This window comes from Ahaetulla prasina, chromosome 11 (genome assembly GCF_028640845.1).
Source record: "Ahaetulla prasina isolate Xishuangbanna chromosome 11, ASM2864084v1, whole genome shotgun sequence".
NCBI classification, from domain to species: domain Eukaryota; kingdom Metazoa; phylum Chordata; class Lepidosauria; order Squamata; family Colubridae; genus Ahaetulla; species Ahaetulla prasina.
The window spans coordinates 233,753-257,112 of NC_080549.1; the positions used below are offsets into that span (position 1 = coordinate 233,753).

General features: G+C 52.8%; 2 protein-coding genes across 4 annotated transcripts; one reads left to right on the top strand and one right to left on the bottom strand.

Moving 5' to 3' along the window:
• Nucleotides 1-1,698: 1,698 nt before the first annotated feature.
• RAB9B (RAB9B, member RAS oncogene family) lies at nt 1,699-5,031 on the top strand. Its single transcript, XM_058154604.1, is given in 4 exon segments — nt 1,699-1,791; nt 2,567-2,646; nt 2,901-2,961; nt 2,964-5,031. Coding segments are annotated over 2 exon segments (735 nt in total). The 5' UTR covers nt 1,699-1,791; nt 2,567-2,646; nt 2,901-2,921; the 3' UTR covers nt 3,659-5,031.
• A 1,887-nt stretch (nt 5,032-6,918) lies between these two features.
• Nucleotides 6,919-21,640, bottom strand: PLP1 (proteolipid protein 1). 3 transcript variants are annotated; one of them, XM_058197199.1, is made up of 8 exons: nt 21,493-21,608; nt 16,770-16,877; nt 14,871-15,057; nt 13,619-13,775; nt 11,501-11,669; nt 10,893-10,966; nt 8,993-9,058; nt 6,919-8,654 (listed from the first exon to the last, which is right to left on the bottom strand). In XM_058197199.1, the coding sequence occupies exons 1-8, from the start codon at nt 21,494-21,496 to the stop codon at nt 8,583-8,585; spliced, it is 837 nt and encodes a 278-aa protein (XP_058053182.1). In that variant the 5' UTR covers nt 21,497-21,608; the 3' UTR covers nt 6,919-8,582. The 3 variants fall into 3 exon arrangements, with proteins under 3 accessions (XP_058053182.1, XP_058053181.1, XP_058053183.1); XM_058197198.1 differs by having other exon boundaries at nt 13,514-13,775; XM_058197200.1 differs by lacking the exon at nt 16,770-16,877 and having other exon boundaries at nt 13,514-13,775; nt 21,493-21,640.
• Nucleotides 21,641-23,360: the final 1,720 nt, after the last annotated feature.

The following is a 23,360-nucleotide window of genomic DNA, read 5'->3' on the forward strand; positions in this document are numbered from 1 at the left end:
AGGAGTGTAGGGTGGAGGGAGGAGAGGATGTAGATAAGAGAAGGAGAGGAAGGTTTGGAAAGAAGGCAGAAGAAGGTAGAAGAGGGAAGAGAGTTAAAAAGGGGGGTGGTGACTGGGCAAGCCCGACTAATTGTATATAATTGTACATTGGATGAATTATTTGTTATGATTGTAAAAATAAAACTTTTTTATTAAAAAAAAAAAAAAAGGGAGACGTCACCAGCTGGGACACGCGGCCTTTTTCTGTATTGCCAGCCAAGCGTTTTTCTGAACGCCACAGGAGGAGGCCCCGGAGCGCAGCCAAGCCTGCCTCTTCCCCCTGGAAGACCGACTGTGAGGGAATTATCCAGCGGCCCCGGGCTTTGTTGTGTGCTCCGAGTTGCAATTGGGAGATGGAAAGCTTCTTGTTGTTAGTTGCGAAGTCGTGTCCGATCCATCGCGACTCCATGGATGACGTTTCTCCAGGCCTTCCTGTCCTCTACTGAAGGGTTTGTGAAGGGCAAACATTTTGTTGTTCATAATGTATGCATTTTGGAATGTGGGTAGCGCTCTTATCTTGGATGGCAAACCTCATTTAAGCAGCGTTCCCAGCATATACAAGAATACATGATGAAACAAAGTTGTAGCCCTGAAACACTGTTGCATTTGCTTTCTAGCTAAAACACGTATTCTCACGAAAAGCCAATGATGTAATTACTAACCAATTATTGTGCCTTGGAGACCAATTAACCAATAATGAAGTAACACATATGTTAGGTGAGACATGAGAAACTGAGAAACTATATAAACTTTGTCTGATGCTCAATAAAGTGCTGTTGATTCTAATGCTGTTGATTCTAGACTTTCTATGCTGTTGATTCTGGACATTGTTTGCTGTAAAGTCTTCTCAATCATCTTCAGCCTCCTGGCCCCTGCAACACTCTACCATCCTCTGGAGTCCATTTAAACTCATGCCTACTGCTTCAGTGACTCCATCCAGCCACCTTGTTCTCTGTCGTCCCCTTCTTCTTTTGCCCTCAATCTTTCCCAGCATTAGGCTCTTCTCCAGTGAGTCCTTCTTTCTCATTAGGTGGCCAAAGTATTTCAGTTTCATCTTCAGGATCTGGCCTTCTAAAGAGCAGTCAGGGTTGATCTCCTCTAGAACTGACTTGTTTGTTCGCCTTGCAGTCCAAGGGACTCGCAGGACTCTTCTCCAGCTCCAGATGGAAAGCTAGCTGCACCAACTTCATTCACCTGTCGGGCCACTCACAGCCGCCGGCCTGAACTTCCTTCCTTGCAGTGGAAGAAAGGAGCTACCGCGGCTCAGTCTTCGCTCAACACGTCGGTCCAGGCGGAGCAGAAGCACACATGGCCTCCAGCTGCCGGAACCTCGTTCCCTGCGGCCGAAAAGCCGCGCTGGCTCCGGCCTCCTCAAGCCAGGGAGCTGCTGCGAGCGAGGGCAAGAGATGCTTCTTCCACACCTGGCCTCGCGCCATCCCCATTCCGCGGCTGGTCCTTCTGGAACTCCGCCAGCGCTCGCCGGGGCGGCTCGGAGCCTCCGTGGGCGACGTCGCCTGGATGTCTTCGCATGAAGCCTCGGCCGCCCTTCCGCTGGCGGCGCAGCCGCCGCTCAAAGCTGCTTGGCAGACTCTGCCCTGGAGCCGCGTGTCGCGTGCGCGTGCGCACAGATATCAGGCTTCAGAGGCTGTGGCGGAGTTGCGGGCCGGCTAGGCGGGCGGAAGCTACGGAGCGGCGGGTTCGAGCCTGGTCCGGCTGCGGGGCGGGTGCTCCGGGACAAGCCGCAGCCTACTGGTGAGGGAGACGTCGGGCGGGGGCGGAGAAGCGCCTGCAGGACGGGAAGCGTCTTCAAGCCCGGCAGCTTTCCCCCGGCGAGTCAGGGGTTGGTTGCCTACCCGCTGCTGCCGGGCAGAGCTGCCTGTGGGGGAGCAGAGGATGCCAAGGCGCGTAACCCCCCTCGGGACCCTCAGCCGCAGCGCCGCCTTCCCCACCCCCCGGGCTCAGATGCAAGGCCCGGACGCCCCCAGGGAACAGCTGGGCGGAACCGGTGGTGGCCTCGAGACGCTTGGGCCACTCGGAAAGGATTTGCGGGGAAGACCAAAGGGCAGGTGAAGCAGCTCTGGGGCAGGGGTCTCCAACCTTAGTAACTTTAAGACTTGTGGACTTCAGCTCCCAGAATTCCTCAGCCAGCTTTGCTGGCTGAGGGATTCTGGGAGTTGAAGTCCACAAGTCTTAAAGTTTCCAAGGTTAGAGACCCCTGCTCTGGGGCATGGGCCTCCCAGCTTGCAGCTAGCATCAGTCCTGGGCTTGTGGGGTGCCCGGCTGACTGGCTCCTCGGCACAGGTATTTGGGAAGCACCGTCCAGGTCCAGCGACAACTGGACAAGTGGCTAAGTGGCTCAGCCGGCTAAGACGCCAAGCGTGTCAATCAGAAAGGTTGGCGGTTGGGATCCCTAGTATAGGTCTCCTGCGTGAGCAGGGGTTGGACTAGGTGATCTCCAAGGTCCCTTCCAACTCTGTTACTGCTTTCTGTTACTTATCTGACTGGCCTCTCACATGGGGTTCTTCAGAAGCCTGAGACATGGCAGGAAGCCCTTCTGCAGCTAGCCAGGTTGTCTGAGCCGGGGACATCTGCAGCCAACAGGCCAAGGTACCTCAGAACTGCCAATCGGGGAAGGACTAAAGCCAGCTGTGGGTTGGGCTCCTGGGAGTTGGCCCTGCCCGCCCCACCTCTGCCAGCCACAAGCACTGGCCCCTCTTCTTCCAGCCCAGCTCCCAGGTAGGAAGGAGACTGCTTGGTGCCCAGAAAAGTGTGATTCTGAGCCAGGAGACGTCCTGTGTGCCTTCTCCAGGGAGCCGGGCCTGGCACCTGCCTGCTAACACTGTGCTCTGCTTGTTTCCAAGCTTGCTGCTGCCAGAGCCATCATGAGCCGGAAGTCTCTGCTGCTGAAAGTCCTCCTCCTGGGCGAGGGGGTGTCAGCAAGAGCTCCCTCATGAACCGCTATGTCACCCACAAGTTTGACTCCCAGGCTTTCCACACCATTGGGGTGGAGTTCCTCAACCAGGACCTGGAAGTGGACGGACACCTTGTGACTCTCCAGATTTGGGACACAGCGGGACAGGAGCGCTTCAAGAGCTTGCGGACACCCTTCTACCGCGGTGCGGATTGTTGCCTCTTGACCTTCAGCATTGATGACCGCCAGAGCTTCGAGAACCTGGGCCACTGGCAGAAGGAGTTCACCTGCTACGCCAGTGTCAAGGATCCGGAGCACTTCCCCTTCGTGGTCCTGGGCAACAAGGTGGACAAGGCGGAGAGGCAGGTGGCAGCAGAGGAGGCCTGGGCATGGTGTTTGGCACATGGTGACTACCCTTACCTGGAGACAAGTGCCAAGGACAATACAAATGTGGCGGTGGCTTTTGAGGACGCAGTGAGGCAGGTGTTGGCCTTGGAAGAGCAGCTGGAGCACTGCGTCCTGGGCCGCATGGTCAATCTGCACCGCAATGCCAAGCCAGGCTCTGTGTTGCTGAGAAGTGCCAGACTAGAACTGGCTGCTGTTTACAGAGGGAGGAAGGGGAGAACAACCCAAGGGGACAGAGAGTCCTTAGCTTTCCTCTTTAGCCCACTGAGCCCTTCACTGGTTGAACTGCCCTCAGCCTCCTGATCATGCAGTGCGGGATTGGGCTCTTGCGGAGGGTACTTCCTGTTCCCTCCCCTCTTCCCCTGCCCTGGGAGTGTAGAGACATGAGGCCAGAGTCCCCTGTCGGTCCAATATCCCTCAGCTCCTGAGCAGGACCAGGGAGAGCAACAATTGCTGGGGCTGTTTAGTCACCTGGTGGCAAGCAGACTGAGTCATGTGGGACTTTCTGGCCAAGGTGCCTTGTGCTGATGGGGGGCGGGGATCAAATGGGTGGGGGAGCTGAGCAGAATCAGCCCATCTTTATGGCTACTGTTAGTGCCAAGCAACAAGAGACCTCTCTGCTCCCTTTTCCACCTCTTCTGCCTTTGCTCCTGTTGATTCCCCTGGTGGTTGCTGCAGGTGGCTCACCAGGAAGTGGGGGATAAACCTCACTTTGACTTAGGAAGCAGATGGCTCTGGACTCAGTCTGTGGGGAGAGAGACTGTTAACTTGGCTAGCATATATGTAGGTGTGTATGCTTAAACTCAATGAAGTGTGGCCCATGTATGTGGCCATGTTGTATATCTGATTAGAGCAAAAGTCAATGCCATTCCCTCCATTCTGCTTTGGGGGTGGTACGGGGGGCAGAAAACTGGCCAAATCGTGCATCGCCACCGGTTGCACCATTCTTGGGGAAGTTCTTAGCTCTCCAAGGTTTCAGATGCCTGGCCTCTTTGGCAAGGGAGGCCGGGGTCCTCAAAAGTATGCTTTCTGTGCTGAACAAATACTGGAAGAGCTCTGTCCCCCTCAGAATGTTCTGGAAATGAGCACCTCCCACCACCTAGAAAAACGGGTATAGAAAAAAAGCCAGCTGCTCCTGGGGGCTTTTGGCCAAAGAACTGAGCCCATGAGAGCACCTTGTGACACCTAGCTGGCTTGGCAAAAACCCTTCTCCTACAAGCCACATTTTGACATTCCCCCAGTGTTTTTGGGGTTCAGCAGAGGTGGCTTCCAGAGCGGGGCAGTTATAGGTATGGCAAAAGCCTCGAGTTAATTTTGTGCATAGACTTACGATAAGAGAAGCCCCAGGCCAGCTGCATCTGACAGGGGGTGTTCCAAGAGGGGATGCAATAGAGGTAGCTATTCTGGTGACTGAATGAAGAAGGGAAAACTGCCAAGCAGATGAAAAGAGTGGTGTGTAGTCATGCCTCCCAAATGTGTTCCTTGCGTCTTTTGCGACGCATTAATACAAGCAAGGTGGAGTCCAAATGCAGTAACTTTTTCATTCGTTTCAAAGGAAAATGTACTCCTAGTGTTACAATGATTATTTTTTCCAAAGCTGTCTCCAGAGAGAATCGTATCAGTCTGTTGCAGGCAAACCAAGCCAGTAGCACTAATAAACATGGGTTTCAAAACGATCTTAAAAATGGCAAGTTCATTATGACATCAGAAAAGAGCCTGCTTTGCCCAAACCATCTCACACCTTGCCCTCCTGTGCATCTCGCCCTGCCCACTGACGAAGACACTTGATCTGAAAAAGTAGGCTCTGGTTTCTAAAACCTATCATGCTAAATTGGCTGCCTGCATGGCATCACAAGGCACCCTGGTGGCTCTTCTCTTTACCAGGCATCTTCTTCAAAAGCCTGCAAGAAAGCTGGTGTGTTGTTCACATTTTGTCCTTGCTGCCCCAAAAGCAGCTCTTCCAGTTTTCTCCCTGAATATCTGGGGTTGCTATAAGTCAGGTTGGCATGAGTTGGCAGCGTTAAGAAGGCAACTGTGAAAAGTATTTTGGGCAGCAAACGATGATTATATCCACATGATGCCAGTTTTCATCCTTTTGCCCATTTTAAAAAAAAAAGTGGAGATGTTATGTTCAGAGCGCATAACAAGTCCCTCAGAATTTGTCAGCAGTTACAGGTCTCCTTCCTCCTGATGGAGACTTGGGAACATGAAAGCTGACTAAAGGAGGGAGGGAAGTTCTGATCCACTTTACAGAGTGGTTCAACCGATGAAGTTAAACCAGGCCTTAAGAGCCTGAAGGATCCATCCAATCAGATCAATAGATCAATCAATTTCTACAGAATGCCTTACAAAAGCAACTTTGCCAGCACAAGTGGGTGAACTCGCCCAAAGACATCCAAAGATTTCAGGCCATTTCAGAAGGTCTCCACAAATACAATGTGTGTTTAACTACTGTGCGTGTGAATTTCAAAAGAAGGAGCTTTGTCTGTGGGTCATTCCTAGTTCTGAGCCAATCTGAACACCCACCAGGTCTGGAGGGAGGGAAGGGCTGGCACAAGGCACTCTGTGCTGTGCCTGGGAGAGGCCCCAGCATTCCCGAAAGAGTGGGTGGGGGTGTGGAACAGCCATCTGGCCACAATGGGAGAAGCAAGGGACACCGTTCTTTTTCTCAGAGAGCCTGCAGAGCCAAGAGGTTGAGCCAGGCACTGCCCAGTGGAGCCTGAGGGTAATCACCCCTCCAAGGTGCTTTTGAAGAGACAATCCCCACCCCCACTTACATTTTATCTCAGGAGATTTCATTAATGTGGGTGGACGGATGGATAGATAGATTGATAGATTAGAGGTTGCCCCATACCAGGGGTGAAATGCTCCCGGTTCAGACCAGATCACCCGATCCGGTAGCGATGGCAGCGGGTGATTCAGAGAACCAGTAGCAAAAATCCCTGTGTGTCCCCCCCACCACATGCCCAGCTGAGCTGTGCAATCATCAGAGATTCTTTTTTTTTACTTTTAAGAGCATTTTTTCTTCAGCTGAAAAAATGCTTTTAAAAGTTAAAAAAAAGCTGGCCACGCCCATCCAGTCACATTACCCCACACACACCAAGCCACGCCCACAGAACCGGTAGTAACAAATTTTACATTTCACCACTGCCCCGTACCCTCCATCACAGATGGTGAGCATGTTGCGAAGTATTTCCACGCCAGCATTGGCTCAATAACCAGAAAATGCCTTGCATCCTAATATCCCACCATTTTAGGACTCCTGAAATTGCAAGGCTGGCTTCAGTTTCTGCAGCACAGAACCAACAATGTGCATTTTTATCAATCTGGGAAGAGGAATCCAAGCAGTAAAACCTGATCTTTGGTCTGAGCTGCCATCAGCTTGTATCACCATGATGGCATTCTGAAAGCCATGCCAAGGAGGGCCAGGTGTGCGAGCACCTCTGAGAGGCCCGAGCCCTGCCAAGAAGTCCTGCCCCAACCTCCCTGGCAGAAAGAGGGAGAAGAGCAGCCAAGGAGGGTCTCATGGTGGGAAAACAGCCAGACAGGAAGAGAGTAGAGAGTTCTTCAGAACAGTCGTAACTTTTATTCCTTGAATATTACAAAATACACCTTGCAAGGTAAGTCTCAAAAAACAAATTTGTCATGCTTTGTTAAAAATGAATTTCAAAAGGAGAAAGAAACACACTTAGCTTATTAGCTGGTTCCCCAGTGTTTATACTGAGGGATTTCAGAGGGCTCAAGTCCCAGTTATATGCATCTCGATCAACGTGAAATATCAGGTATAGACAACTTCATTTGCCCCCAGTATTCATTTCTGCTTTCCAGGTGGGCTCTGTTCACATGTGCATCCGGAGTGGGTTTCAGCTGCCTGGGCCAAGCCTGCTCAGCAGGGCTGCCCTGATTGTTAGCCGTCCAGGGAACTGGCCCCTGCCTAGCCATCTCTCCCCGCCCCCTTGCTGACACAGACCCCGACTGGCTGAGCCTAGTTGGCCAGGGAGCTCCCGGCTAGGGCTTTGCTTCCGTGGACAAGAAGCCCCTCTTCAAACCAGCCTCCTCGCCGGGGGTGTCGGGGAGGGGAGCTTCGATGATACTTTCAGTCCATCCCTTCTTTCCGCTTGATATAATTGTGTGAAGTTCAGGGACGCTCCTTTCCCACAGAGACCAAAGCAATTTTGTTTTGTTTTATGGAAATCGTGTCCAGAATGTTCAGTGCGTTTCTCTTCTTTCACCATTCTATTTGGACCAAGTAACCAAGACAGGAGGCGCCATATAACTGGGATGGTTTACAGTTTGCCGAAAATTGGAAAGAGTAATTATAAGGAAAGGCATATGGGTTATATTCTGCAAATGATCCCTAATGAAGCACACTTATGATAGAAGCAGCAGTCACTGGGAGAGAAGAGCACCAATATGACGGTCAGACACTTTGGGTTCCACAGCTAGTGGCAAAAGGGAAAGCACACGGCCCAGGGTTACGATCCCCTCCTCTAACGAAGGAGCTCCTAGCATTAGACACTGCAGCTTCTGGTTATGGGTGCTCCTAAGATAAGGCTGACCTCTGCCCAGCTGGTGTGGTCCAAGGAAGCTGGAACTAATCAGCCTGGCTTTGCCTGGTCCTCAAAGGATGGATAGAAGAGCCCCTTCCCCAGGTTCCTTGGGACTCTTGGGAGGGTGGCTGGGGCTCTGGGCAAGGTCACCTCTCAACAAGGCAGTGGCTCAGTGCTCTCTTTCCCTCCTGGGAAGATCCTGGCTCTAAGCCCTCTTGCCCAGGAGATGGGGAGGTTCGTCTAGGGGCACCTTTTGTTCTCCGCTGCCTCTGGTGCCACTGCCGGAGAAAGCTGGTGAACTAGCATAGCTGGCTCTTCTCTCTCTCAGGGTGGCTCAGCCGGCTGACCAGACCCCCTGTGCCTCCTTTGGAGCAGGTAGCTCTCTCCCTCCCGGTATGAGGCAGAGAGCTCCCGGTTGGGTGGTCCCAGAGGAGCCCAGAGAGCTACCAGGAGATGAGAGCATGAAGAACTGTAGCTGCGGTGCTGAAGAGTCTCTCCTCCATCCTCAGGACACAGCCTGCTTCATTGGCACAAGGGGAAAGGGCAGTCAGATGGTGTTAAAGGAGGAGGAGGAGGAGGAGGCCAGGTGCAGCGTGACTGCCTGGTTGGGTTAAAGCCTGGTAGTTAGAGGAGGAAGAGCATCTGGTGAAGGTAATGGCTTTCTCTTTCGCTCATGCTTAAAACTTTGTGCCTCTTCCCATCAGTTTGAGGACTGCAAAGTTGTAGGTGGCAGCAATGATGAATGTGAGCTGGAGGGCAGAAAGTGGGAAGGAGGAGGTGAGATCAAAAGGCCCTGTGAAAGACACCCCTCTTCCCAAGCTTCCCTCATGGCCCCGAGTACTTCAGGCTTCTTCTGCACCTGCCTAGAAGTCTCCAGCCCCGCCCGCACTTCCCTGGCAGAAGAGACAGCAACAGCCCCAGGTGTGACTGTGAATTAACTGGAAGCTCCTTTCAGTGTTGCTGTCATTTGAGAATGTTGCCTTTTCAAATGTTTGGGCTGAAAGCAGTAACAACACTCCTGCCTCCTCCCTAACCCTAACCCTTGAATCAAAGGGAAAAGATCCAGGGGGCCCTTGGCTAGACTTACCAGGGCCACAAGAGTAACAGCAGCCCCCACAAATGCGGCAATGAAGAGATGAAAAGTCATCTGGAACTGCAAGCAAACAACACAGAGAGGTCTAAGCCCCCATCCCTAGAGGATGGGGGATCAAGGAGATCTCAGCACCCCCAGAGGTTGAAGGTCTGGCCAGGGTCATCCATGGAGGAACAGGTGGGTTTGCATTCGACGGTGACCAAAGGAGGCAGCACCTTTCTCTAGGCGCAGGGGTCTCCAACCTTGGTCATTTTACGACTTGTGGACTTCAACTCCCAGAGTTCCTCAGCCAGCTTTGCTGGGAGTTGAAGTCCACAAGTCTTAAAGTGACCAAGGTTGGAGACCCCTGCTCTAGGGGGTCAACCAACTGCTGGACAAAAGAGGCCTTCACTGATCTAGCAAGGCCGCTCTTCATGATGGCAGATGGATGATCTTACCCATCATGTTGAATATTCAAAGTTGCAGATGGGAATCTTCTTTTCTCATCCACATATAAAAGTGAGTGTCACCTCCAAAATAATGCCCAGATGATACCTTACATCCATTTTGTCCATCCATATAAATAATATGGATTGTTGCAAGAAGAGAGAACTTTAAGAGGCTGCATCAAATCAAGAGGTTTACTCTTCAGAGCTGTCGGACTCGTGCTGGAACCCATTCTCAAGGAGTATGGATTGTCTTTTACTAAACGGCAGTAGCTGACTGAGCTACTAAGATGTGTTTGGTGGCTCAATTTGGTTTTTTAGCAACCTGCTGATTGTCTTGAAACACAATCAATTATCTACAAACAGCAGATTGCCAGTACAACTTAGTAATAACTTGGTTTTGATTATTAAGTTATCAAAGAAAGGTTTGAGGAGGGCAAATGAACAACATGGAGGTCCCAGTAGATCTTTGTAACTGAAAATGGTCAGGGATGAACTCTCTGCTACAAAGATGGTGGGAGCCATCAGAATCACATCAGTCTGTAGACACTCTTGGCCTCTATTCCCTTTCAACCATCAGCTGCTGCACCTAAAGTTCTCTTCTTCTTTCTCTGATCCCGGAGGTGAGATTGCCCCCCACTCTGCTGGCTTTCCAGAAGAGTGTGAAGACCTGGCTCTAACAACTGTCATGGGATCCAAGAAGGAGGCCCAACCCCGAGCAATGGGGGGCTTAAACATGGCTTATTTTTGTACAGATTTTTATGTGGACTTTATTGGTGGTTGTTTTTTTACTGCTACACCACCAAGAGTCACTTAGACAATGAGATGGGGGAGAGGGAGGGAGGGAGGAAGAGGAGAGCGAGGAGAGCCTCTCCTCTCTCCTCTCCCTCCACTTCCTCCCTCTCCTATCCCTCCCTCTTTCTCCTCTCCCTCTCTCTCTTCTCCCTCCCTCTCCTCTCCATCCCTTGCTAAAAAACCAAGGGGAGAGGAGAGGGTGAAGAGAGAGGGAAGGAGAGAGGGAGGGAGAGGGGAGAGAGGAGGGAGTGGAGAGGGAGGGAGAGGAGAGAGGAGAGGGAGGGAGGGAGGAGAGAGGGGGAGAGGAGAGAGAGGAAGAGGTAATGAGAAGGAGGGAGAGGGGGGAGAGGGGGGAGAGTAGAGGGAGGGAGAGAGTGGGAGGGAGAAGAGAGGAGAGAGGGAAGCTGAGGAGAGAGGGAGGGAGAAGAGAGGGAGAGAGAGAGGGGGAGGAAGAGGAGAGAGAGGAGGGAGGGAGAGGAGAGAGGGAGAGAGAGAGGGAGGGAGGGAGGGAGGGAGAGAGAGGAGAGGGAGAGAGAGGAGGGAGAGAGAGAGAGAGAGACAGAGAGAGAGAATAAAACCATTTTTTTCCTTAAGGAACCTCCCCCCTGGTTCTTTTGGTTTGCTGGGAAACTCTAGCCCATCCTCCACTCCTCTGTCAAGCGGAAGACACTCACCTCAGCAGTCTTGCAGATGGAGAGGAGACTTTGGCCGCAGACTCTTCCCGGAGATGCATTCCAGGGCAGCACACCTGGGTGGAGCACAAGAGGCCGTGAGCACAGAGCAGCCCACCTCCAGCAGACCAGGAGGACTACATAGATGCGGGAAGCCCCCTGGCCTGAAACCCAGGCAAGAGCCCGCTGGACTGCCTCTCCCTAAGGAGCTCCTCTGCCTGTCTCGAGAAGCCAGGGGAGAGGCTGGGGGCAGTCGGAAGGCCTAATCACATCCAGGCTTAACAACCCACTAAACCATTCGGTGCTTTGATGTTGGCTTAGAAAGTTGAGTGACCCTTGTCAGTTGCAGCTGGTTCTGCCGCCCCTAGTCAAGCAGACCAAGGCTTCACGGGATGTGGACATAACCATCCCTGCCTCCTGAAGGCAACTTTCTCCCCATTCCTCAGGAAGGGCGGTCAGCGTGTGTAACCTCCCTGTGTGCCTCTGGCAGGGAGGGACTTCTGGCTTCCCTGGACTGACTCGGATGAGAACCACCCAGGCTGGTACAGCCTCTAGATGATCTCAGTTAGGAATCTCCTGGTTTTAGGCAGAAAGTTGCTTTTGCTACTCACCGTACATTCTGGCATCAGCACACAGGTTGCCGATACTGGCTGAGGTCTTGGTGGGGTTGGCAATGGAGTTGCAGGTGGTCCAGGTGCTGAAGTAGACATAGACGGGGACGGCAGAGCAGGCCAGGACCAGGAGCCAAAGGACGGCCAAGATGTAAGTGATGCCCACAAACTAAAACAGTCAGAAGAGGCAAGGGTCATCGCAGGTCAGGACCTTTGGCCAGAAGAGCATGAGACTGGAGATCTGCAGTCTGAGACGACTTCCCCACCTCTTTCAGCCGGAAAGGGAAGGAGAAACCCCTCCAGCACCAATGGGATCGCCAGGGATTGCAGCTCCCGTGTTCACAGCTCTTGCTCTCCTCTCCCACCCAGGTCATTTCGGCACAACTGGTGGCCAAGATACTCTGTAACCTCTCAAAAGGCTGACGGTCTGCTGGGCCATAGCAGCTGACAACACGGAGCAGAGTTGTGACCGGGTGTCACGTATAATCTGATTTATGAGCTAACCTCATGCAATTTAGAAAGCTATGCATTTGAAGTGCAGACATGCTCCCTTAGTTGTGCACTTTTAAAAATAGGGAATGCCAGTAAGTCCCTTCCCTCATCCCTGACACCTGCACTTTCCTCTCCAGTGGCTGCTTTACGCGGAACCTGCAGTTCACAAACTTTCGCCCTTCACATTGGACCTTCAGACACTGCATGCATCTCTGCAGACTTTTTGAAAGGAAGAAGTCAGCTCTCTGTCTTCCAAAGTGCGACCCCACCCCCATCCTAGCCAAACTGTTTGAATATACTACTGTTGCTTAGAGATCACAGCAGCAAATATCTGAGCTCGTGCTTGATTGTGCAGAGCCCCCTCCCCAGGTGCCAACCACACTTTCCGGCTGGGACAGTTGCTCACAGAAAGGCACACTCAGTAGGCCCAAGTGTATCTGGAACCTGCTTATAGCATCCAAGGGAGCCAGCGTTCCCATGTTCTGCTGTGTGTGCTTCTAGAATGTAGTGGTGAGAGGGTCGGGGGGGGGGATGTGAAGCATGTGTGACATTTAGCTGAGTGCAAGAAGGCCTACTGAGTGTGCCTGAGGGTGAGCATTTGCCCAAGAGGTGCAGAAGTAAGTGATCTTGAAAGAAAACAGCACTTGGTTTGCTCGGTCCTTGTCTGAGCCGGGGAAGCTGCTGGGCTCTTCCAGTGCAATTGAGCATTTCTAGGCAATGGCTGTGCTACGGATCCAGCTTGGTTCCCCCATTGGTTTGGCAAATAGCCCTCCCTCTACTCGTCCGTAGCAGTCCCCCACGCCCAGTCCCTCTAGCTCCCTGCACCCATGTGGCTATTCTTTGTCCCTCCCCCTGGAAAGGAGTTTGCTTGGGGCCCCTTGAGGAAGGAAGGCCGGGGCTTGGGAGGGGGCAGAGTTGCCCAGTGCCACAGGCACTTCAGCTGGTGGGTCAAATATCACTCAGAAGTATCCATTTAAGGCCTTCCCCATCGCTCAATCAATGCTTGGTATTTCCGCCCTCCCATTGTCTGCAACACGTCTGGCATGATGACTGAGCCACCCCAGCTGGAGTGCTTCGTGGCCAGGGCCCCACGCCCAACAGCCAGCCATGGGTTGCAAAGGGACAGGGGGGTATCACCAGGCAGCCGAGGCTCATTCCTTCGGGTCTTCCTTGCACAAAGGGAAGCGGGAGGGGGGGAGGGAAGGGAGTCCTGCAGGGGATGCCCATAGGTTGAGTGAGCCAGTTAGTGCAGGCAAAGGCCAAAGTCAATGGGACAGCTGGGGAGGTGTTAGGAGGGGCAGCATCCATCTGGCTGCAAGGAGGGGTGGGGTGGGGGAACTGCCGCCCTGTGCGGTTTTCTCTCTAAGATGCCACTGTCTCTTCCAGTGCAGCTGCTCCGCCTGTGCCTGGAGCCTTCTCAGGACCAGCCACTGGGCTGACCAGGGCTTCAGTCTCATGCCTGTCTGCCCATGCCCAGACCAGCCAACCTGCCCCAGAAGATGCAAACTGCAGATAGATCACCTTGTCAGGATGTCCTAGCCATTTGCCCAAACAGTGACACACCAGCTCCCAAGAGTGAGCTTGACGGTGTCCTCTGGAACCCCTCCCCTTGTGGCCCCCTGTTACCGTAGCGCTGAGGCCCTTGCCACAGATGGTGGTCTTGTAGTCGCCAAAGATCTGCCTGACAGCACCGGTGGTGTAAAAGCCTTCGGCCAGGAGGAGGGCTCCGAAGAGGAAGAAGAAACCAGCAATTCCATAAATGGCATATTGGAAATCGTGGATCCTACAAAGGAAGGTCAAGTTCAGGAGGGGGGAGAAGGGCAGGGGTCCCATCCAAAGCCCCCCCTCCCGGGAGTCAGGCTTCACAAAGTGTTTGGTCCAAACAGCAACCTGGTTCTGTCCAAAGGCATGCCCTGCAACAGGGGAGTCTCCTGTTTTGCAGACAGGAGATCCCTGGCATAGCTTGGCTTTGGGTCACAGGACTCTGCCTGCCTCACCCCTCCAGGCAAAGCTGGCTGCTGCCCTGTAGAGCTCTGCCTTGCCAGGTGATCTCTAGCTGCCATAGAGACCTCCAGCAGTGGCTTTGAAGCCCACTCTGCCCTTACCAGTCCAGGATCTGTGAGCAAAGCCCGCTCCCTCATCTGGCTGGCCATCATTGCCCATGGGCTGCCCCGGCCATGCCAGAGCAGCCAGACTGGCACTCAGGCTGACCTCAGTCCTGGACACATCTACACTACCAGCAGCTTTTGAGGTGCTGGGTGCTGGGTGAGGTGGCTGTGCCTTAGTAAACCCTTGAAAGGAGCCCAGTCTGCGCAGCTGCAGCTCAGATGCTGGGCAGTTCCTCAGCCACCCGGCATCCCTGGCACGAGGCTGCGTCTCCCCCTCCCGCTCGATGGTGACATGAAGGGGGCTTTGCAAAGGGTGCTTAATGAAAGGGGGAGGGGGAAGCTCCCTATAGAGAACTAGCCTGCAGCTATCTATTATTCTACAGTAAATATGTTAAAATTTGTAGGATTTTTGAAAGCATTCTTTAACGAATGCTTTAACTAATAGCAATTAAAATTGATTAAAAATTAGTATTAAACTCAGGCATTCATATTTAAGTTATTTTTCAATTTAGTGTGTGTGGAGTACAACTATATTTTCAGTTGAATAGGATTAAGAAAATTACTAATTTTAAATACCATTTTAGATCATTCTTTTTTTGAAAATCACAGCCAATCCCTAACCCCCAGCCCAGGGTGGCCCAGGCACATGGCTTGCCTCTCTGAAGTGAGGGGGAGGGGGAGGGTCTGACAGAGGTTAGTGGAGGGGAGGCCCCAGCTTTGCTAAACCCCTGCCCTGCCCACAGTATGCAGCCTTAGAGGGGAATACTTACACATCCACCAGGTACTCGTAGTCTTGGTAGTTTTTGGAAAAGTAGGTCTCGATCAGGTGCTCAGTGCCTGTGAGCGCTTCGTGGCCACAGCCACAAAACAGGGCTACTCCCAAGAAACACAGGCCTGTGGCTACCAGGGAGGCAAAGGGGGCTCCCACCAGGCACCTGGCACAGCACTCTAATAAACCTGGGCAGAGAAGGGTGGGAGAGAGAGACTGCCCGTTAGTCCTGACAGCAGCAGCAGCAGCTGACAAAATGTTCTGTCCTGGACGGAGAAGAGAAAACTGTTGGTGACTGCATCAAGTCAAGAAGCTGAGACTGGATCCAAATCTATGGGGCAACCGATCCTGGATCAACCTGAACAGCAAGTACTGGGGCGGGAGGGGGGGGCAGACAGAGCAAAAAGTGCTTCCAGAGAAACTGCCCAGTCGTACAAAAAGGGCCCAAAGAACCGTTTTTAGGTGTGCCTCCTGCTTTTCTCCCAAGGGGCAGTCAAAGAGGCCGATAACATTTTTTTCAGAAAAGCCAGCTGTGACATCAGTCAAGGGATACCAACTTCAGAAACTTAGCCATGGCCACACCCACTAAAAGCCACATTATCCACTGCACATATTTGCTTCCTGGCCAGTGACTAGCCTCCCCACCTTTTCCTGCAGGTGGGAGACCAAAAAAGAGGCAGGCAGCCTCCCTTGGAAAAGAGCCACAGACTCTAGGACCAGGGGTCTGCTGGGGAGAGGCACCTCTACTGGCACCATTTTGGCATGTCCTCTTCTGGGACGTGCATTTGGGCAGAGGGCTGCTGATTATTTGGGGGTGTCCACTTTTAGATAATTTTCTTCCAGTTTCATCTGGTTTCAGCAGTGGTGGGTTGCCCCTGGTTCAGACCGGTTGGCAAGAACTGGTAGTAAAACCAGTGGGAAGTTCCACCCACTGACCCAGACATCATTAGGAAGCTTCTGTGCATGTGCAGAAGCGTGCACGCAGCCCTGTTGTGAACCGGTAGTAAAGGTAAGTAGAACCTACCCTTGGGTTTCAGATATGTGTTTTAGTTTTCTTCCTTCCTCTGCTAGTCTTAAAAGTGACACTTGCTGAAAAAGGAGGAGTCCTTCAAGCAGAATTTGCTCTGGGAACAATGTCACCACTGTTTATTGTTCTTGAGGTGGGGGAAGGCAACACCTCTGGCTGTGAAGAACAGTTAGCAGGTTGCCTGACATTTAGCAAGATTTAAATCAAGTACTGACTTTTTCCCTGTCTGGGAAAGAAGTTGAATTTTGGATTGATCAGAATCTGGAAACCTTGACATGTCTGTTTCCATCTGTTTGATGACAGCCTCTTCTAATGGCTCCAGGCAGCCCTGTGGGTCCTTTACTCAGATGGTGCCCTCTTGGTCTTTCTAGCGGAGATGTCACACAGGCATGGTCGCCTTTCAAGCTGAAACCAAGATGTGGCTTGACTCTTGGGGTGCTCGACTGATTGGCCCACGCCTTGGAAGGGCTCCTGGGATCTACCTGAGGACACGGACCTCTGCATTTCCTCTGAATTGGATCATGCTCTGTCCTCCCTCCAGCATTTTCACTGGCAGGGAGGAGAAATGCCTGATCATTGGTGATAGACACAGGCCAAGGCCAGGACGGAGTTTTGCTCTCTGCCCTGGGCCAGAAACTGGCCTCAACTCCCAAAGAGCTGGTCTCATCCGTCTGCTGAGAGCTCGCTCAGAACTCCAAGCTCCATCTGGAAGAAGAAAAGCTGGACTAAAGAAGCAGGACAGAGTTCCTCGCCAGGCTGCTATTTGTGGTTTCGGGGCCCCCGATATGGGCCAAAGAGCCAAGGAGAAGCATGTTGCTTTGGACTGGAGGGGGGGTGAGGTTCAGAAGGGCAGATTGAGAGAAGGGGAGCTACCTGGAGACCTCGCCTGTGCAGCTGGATCCAGGTTGGGATTCTGAGGACCAGAAGGTGGTGGATGTGTTTGGCTCTGGGGTTTTGGCTCAGGCACTTCACTAATATTATCTATATTACAAAAAATACAACAGTAAACCTGAGAATCCTCCACACAACGCAGAAGCCCACCCCACTTCAATGGCAATTCTGTGGCAGCTGTGTTTCCACCATCAGACCGAGAAGAGAGCCTGTCCTCCCCCACTTGGCCATCTCTCCGCATCTGCCCCCCCTCCAGGCGCTTTTCCCATTCCCCCACCCCTTCTCCACTCCCTCTTTGTCCCTGGGTGTTTTTCTCAGCCCTGAAGAATGAGCCCATCAGAAGCTGCTGGGCCAAGGGGCAGCCTTGCAACTGTACTGATCTCTGGGTGGCACGGAGGAGGACAAGGGGGATTTGTTCTGTGCACTCTTCTCTCTGCCTAGGCTGGGGAGGAAAGGGGGATCAGCAGAGAACAATGGGGCCCTCTTTTCTTTGCCCTTCTTTGGGACCAGCCTTCCCCCGTTCTCCTCAAATGGGGTGTGGATCAAGTGCCCGAGGCCTCAAGCCAATAAGCTCCCCACTTGGGACTGGCATCTGATAGGCGCAAGGCAGTCATGATCACCCTCCTGCCACCTGAGAACCCCAAGTGCCCTCATCCTTCTGCCTCTTCCCTCCCCCCCACCTGTCCCACAAATGCCATGAGAGCAGGGCCCCATCTCCACCTCTGGCTCACTTCGTTCAGGGTTGTCCAGCTGAGCCTGCTTCTTTTGTCCTTTGGGAAGGGTGGGTTGGAAGCCTGAGCACCCATGGAAAAGTTCTGGATGGGGGCCTCCACCTGTCCCTCCCTCCTTTGACTTCCGCACCTCTGCAGCCCCTGCAAGCTGTCTCCAGGCAACGCTTCCATCAGAGTTCCAAGAGGACAAGGAGGGAACCACCATGGCCTAAAGACAAGGCAGAATGCACCTCTTGCTTTCTGGAGCTTATGGGAATCAGCCCGGTGGGTCTGCGGAGGGGCTGACTAGGGAGCCCCCCGTCCCCGGGGCTTTGAGCCATAAGCCGTAGGCAAAGACGGTTGTCCTGCACCCACAGGGGGATTGTGATGGGAGGCTGGATGGAGCCCCCCTTGGGCACAGCAGAGGTCAGGCTGGCTCGCCCATGTTCTGGCTCCACCTGGCCTGCCTGAGGACTTCTGCTTGGCCACTCTGGGGGAGAATGCTGGGCTGCAGACACTTTGGGGGTTTTGTTATTTTGCTCTTGCTGGCTAAACTCAATATCCAAGCAAAAAACTGGAACTAATAAAATATGTAAATAAAGGCAAAGGATTGTTCAACTCTGCTGGATCTGCTTCCAGCATGAGATGGATGGATGGATTGGTTGATTGATTGATTGATAATGTTTTAAATACATAAATAATAAATACAATTAAATAAATTTCCTGCTTTTAGTTAGGACCCAAACTGGGAGAGCTTGTGCTCTAAGCATCTCTACACTCTCTGCCAGATTTTGGATAGGTTGTTGGCCCAGAGGGAGCCACAGCTGCAGCATGGCAGCCGAAAGGCCCTTCTCTGCCCTCTTGGCCCACCTCTTGCCTTCCACCAGCCTCAGGGGTAACCCACTAAGCTTACATAATGGCTTGGGTGAGGGCGGGGGTGTGGTTGGTGGAGAAGATGACAGAAAGAGGCTCTTGTGTGAACACAATCCCCAGCCTTGTGTGGAGGGCAGAACAATGGACACAAGAAGACAAGCAGGATGAGCCTCCCCAAGGCTTGAGCTCAATACTTCCCCACCACACATACACGCACACAGGACTGTGTTGAGTCCAGAGGAGCTCTGGCTGGTACCAGCAGGGGGGAGAAGAGGCGTGGGTGCCATAGGGACAGAAATGGGGGGGAGGGGACAGCTTGGAGCTGCTTTTCCAAGGCTGTTTTGACAGAGGCCAAAAAAGACACCCTCAAAGTGTTTCAGTGAGGAGGAGGAGGAGGGATGAGGGCTGGGTTGATGCCAGTCCAGAGCTTTCTCTTAAGTGTTGTGGGAAGGGAAGGAGGCATCTTTCAGCCTGCAGTGGTGCTGAGCCCACCCTGACCTTGGCTTCAGCTGGGGAGCAGAGTGGCATAATGATCTCTCCTGTCCTCCTCTGGTTACCTTATGTCCCTCTCACTGTCCAGAGACACAGTGGCAGGAAAGAGCACCTGGCAGGAGCCCCTTCAGCCTAGCTTTACAGGCCCTCTTGGGATGGGAATATGCCTAAACAATCACCTTCCAGGTGCAGCTGCTGCCTGGAGGGGTCTGCAGGGCCAGGCATTTCCACTAAGAGCCTGGGGAGCAATGGGAATTTTTTAGACCTCCAGCAGATCTTTGGCCGGGCAAGAGAAAGGCAGGCAGCTGGAGCCACTCCACCTGGGGCTCTCTGCCCAGGCAACCACCTGCCCAGGGCCACTGGGAGATTTGGTGAACCTGCACATCTGGCCAGCTGCCACCCCAACGATGGTCAGACGAGAAAAAGGCTGCTGAAAGGGCCTTGCTGCCCCCACCCTCTGTGAGATGGAGCTGGAGCCGGGAAGTGGGGGCCTTTTGGCCAATCGGATAGAAGACTCCCCGGCCAGGAACACTTTGTGCCTCCTGCTGCTCTCCCTAGCCAGCCCCCCAGAGGAGCATGTGGCCCTCAGATGGAAGCTCCCGGCACGTGTAGCCAAGAAAGCCACTTCAGGAAGGTGAAGAAGCCTTCTAATATTTGCAGACAGGGGTTTATCATGGCTTAAATCGGGGTGGAAGCAGTTCCAAGAATGTGTTTGGACAGTAAGGTATAAAATAAATAAATAACAATTAAAACAAAACCCCAGAAAACAATTCCAATGGAGATGTTTACAATGAAGTAGAAAAGCTGTAGCGTGATGAAGCCAGAAGGAGCACTGGGGGCATGTTCTCCTCATCCCCTACCACCACCACCACCACCCTCAAAAAAATTCTGTCTGCAGCCTGCACACAAGGACTTCTCTATCCAACTGAGCCCATTGCAGCCCCGTTTAGGCTCAGCTGAGCAGGCAGGCACAGCCACTGCAGAACAGCCCTTGGCTGGCCCACCCAGATATCGGGCTGGCTCTAGGCAGCTGACATAAATACTCAAAATTTTCTTTAAAAAAACTCAGCTGCATTGCCCCATCTGATCCAATTTGGAAGGAAATTTAGAAGTCATCCAGTCAACTCCACTCTGCACTCATGCAAAATCCACTCGGAGAGAAAGCACCGCTGTGAGTGGCCTTGATCCTAGACTGCAGAATGGGTCCAATGAGCCCCTCCTGTTCTGCTGATGTAGGAGATTATCTAACATTGCAAAGTATTCCAGACCTACAGAGGGCACCTGTAATCTTCGCTTCTTATTTTTTTCTCCTTCTGGGGCACATGTTTAGCTTACTTTTAAGTGATGAGAAAAATACTGGGGGAGGAAGGAGAGAGTCTGTGCAGGAGGGAAATGGGGTTATAAAACTCTAGGAGCAGGTAAACTGCCTGCAGGAGCCGGGCAAGCATAAGGATCACTCCTCACCTTCTGGGGGGGTGGGTGGCTGTGCATGGGGGGGTCTCCTCCACTTGGAATTCCTCAGGAGCTGCTCTTGTTCAGAAAAATGTAATTGTATGTGTCCATTTTATTTTTACAGCCATATTTTCATGATTTAATATTGTACTAATGTTGGCTGTTTTGTTTTACAGCTTGGCACTCATCAGGCAGCCTGGCAGGGGCGGGAGGAGAGTTAAGTATCCCTGAGCAACTTGGGAATTGCTGGTGGCGGGGCGGGGGGACTAAGAAGCTGCACCCTCTGAACACAGGAAAAGCCGAAGCCAGGAGCTGCTTAGAGCTCCTTCTCCTGGGTGTCCTGAGAAGCCTGGGAGCTGCCAGCTGCCTGTCAAGTGGGAGGGCATCATGTGACTGCTGCTCTGGCCAAGGAGTCCCTACTCAGAGACCCTGCAAGAGCAATGAGGATGTCAACTAATTCAGCCAGGCTGCATGGAAGGGGCTGAGAAGAAAAGCCTAACAGGGGTTAATAGGGATGGCTGCCCATTCCGGCAGGAGGAAGAGGAGGATGGTGATGAAGATGCCTGGCTTTAGTCTGCTGTCCCTACAGAAAGAACTGTCTGGCACAGCATGATACCCTCCTTCTACAAGCTCTTAGAATGAAAAGACCCACAAAGCTTAACTACCCATCTGTATCTTCCCTGGCTTCCCTTCCCTTCCCATCCCTCACCCAGAACCCTCTCCCTGCCTCCTGCTTGGCCCCCATTCTGCAGCTTCAGCTGGGAACTTGGCCTCCCCGAGTGTAACTCCCTCGGACTCTAACCCTGCCTCTATTGTGGTGCACCCAGACCTCCACAGAGATTTTAGCACCGTCTCAAAGACCCCCTTCCTAGAAAGGGATCAGGTTCAAAGCCAGAGGACCTCGCAGGAGGAAACACTGAGCCTGGATGGAGATTCGGGAGACACTTCCTAAATCGTTTGCCAGTCACTGCCAGTCTTTCTTTAGGATGTTTTGGATGCTAAAATGGCAGTTTTAAATTTTAAGTAAATTAAAAATCCCAAGTGTCCAGAAGAAAGGGCATAAAAATCCCTCCAGCCCAGCACTTAAATGGCAATACAGTGATAATAGCCCAGCTTCTTAATTGTAAATTCTCCCTAATGGAGAAGGATTAGAGGCTTCCTTGGATTTGCCAACTTACCCATGGTTTCTGGATGCAAGTCAAGGTACCTTTCCTCAGCTTTTCCTGCCTTTGCTCAGCTAGAAGAACCCTTTGTGGTTCCCCGTTGTCTTCTCTCCTTCTTTCCCTCTGGTGACTCTCCTGTACACCAGCAAAGAAAAGGGCTCTTGGGTTGGCAGCCAGCCCCCTTAAAGAGCCAGCCCCACTTCATCCGCTCCACCCCTTGGACTCTCCCCTCTCTCTTAACCCTCCTTTGGATAGTGGATGTGTGTGTTTCTTAGCATGGCACAAGCCAGTTTGGTCTTCCATGTTTGCTCCCAACAGCCTTGGGGGCCACTCTTTGTGATATGCCTTTAGCCACTGGAGGAACAGAAAGGGCAGCCAGATCCAGCTTTGGGCTCTTCTGGTGCTCCCCAAAAACATTTTGGGGGGGGATTGTAAACTCTGATAACTGCTTCACTTTATTCTTTCGATGGCTAATCTTTTTCTGGCAGCATCTTTCTATATTTCTACTCTTCCCTGTAGAAACTGCCAAGGTTTGGAGGCATGGGACCTGTGCTGCGCAATAAGCCTCTTTGATGACAGACGAAGGCTCGACAGGCCCGGACTTCAGCCCCAGAGAGGGCTTTGGGCCTTGAAGGCCATTTGGGAATCCCCATCTCCTCTGTCTTCTGTTTGCAGTTAGCCCACACCAAGTAAATCTAGCAAGTGAAGTGAAGGGAGCAAAATAAAGGAGGGAAAGTGCAAAAGGAAAGTTGCTTTGGAAGCAGTTAAGACACGGATATAGAGCTGGCATGAAGCCAGGTGGGTGACCAGGGGCTAAGTATCCCCTCTCCCTTCACCCTGGGAAGCAAGCAAAGGCAGCCACTTCGGAATATCTCACTGGGACAAGCTTGTTGGGGGGGGGGAGAACACAGTATAAGCCACTAATTTTAACTTTTTGAGTTAACTTTTAAGGTTTAAAAAACCCTCGTTTGAAATGTCAGTGGTTTGTGCTAAGACATCAGCTAATAGTGAACAAGTTTCTTCCAAAGACAGTGCCATCGACCCTTCCAGACTGCCAGGATCTCCCGGTGGCACATTTCCCGTGACTAACCCTGATCTTTGGGGACGGGGGCGGTCCTATGGGAAGCTCCCGCCTTGGCTGAGAACCGGGGCTGTCAAGAATTCGAGCCAGCAAAGGCCTCATCAGGGGTCACAAGAGCCGTCCACGCCAAGGCGGAGCGTCCTGGGGATGGGAGAAGTAGATCCGGGCTACGCGGCTCCGGATGACCGTTAGGCGGCAGTTGGACTTCTGCCCTCATTCCTTCTTCTCCCGGATTGACACCGTCTCCGGTTGCAATACTTGCTCCAAGGGAAGCCCGCGGGGCGTGGGGGGGGGGCACCATGCTGCCGCCCTGCTTGCATCCCCCTCCCTGCCTTCCGCCCTCGCTGCCCAGAGTTCTCGAGCTCAGCGCGTCCCTTTGTTCTCCAGGGGCCTCTGGTGGCACTCTGCCCACCCCGGCGCTATCTCTATCTTATCTTATCCCGGCAACCATCTCTGGGCTCAGGGTCGGGGCGCAAGCACTTCGTAGAGGTCGGATTTCCGACCTGCGACTGGCAGGGGGCAGCAGCCGCCGCCGCGCAGAACCAGCTACCGTTTATAGGGTACTGCCGATGCTGCTGCTGCAGGAACTCCTGGGCTGTGGTGTCCAGTCTGTGGGGGTAGAAGGTCTGAAGGGTCTTTGACGAAAAGCTCCCTTCCATCTGCAATCTAACTGTCTCCATGTACCCACATGGAGGGGAGGGAGGGAGAAGCAATCAGCCCTTTCCCCACTCTGCCCCAAGGCATGGGATGCACAGGCTGGTGTCTTCCATTGACTCCCGTGCTTTTTAGGCGGGCAGGAAGC

What these genes read in the sequence shown, in the direction of transcription:
- PLP1 (XM_058197198.1), bottom strand. An exon ending in GGCTAGGACATCCTGACAAG is followed by an intron (nt 11,670 to 13,513) that starts GTGATCTATCTG and finishes TGACTGTTTTAG; the next exon opens with TTTGTGGGCATCACTTACAT. An exon ending in CTGTTACTCTTGTGGCCCTG is followed by an intron (nt 8,655 to 8,992) that starts GTAAGTCTAGCC and finishes TCTGCCCTCCAG; the next exon opens with CTCACATTCATCATTGCTGC.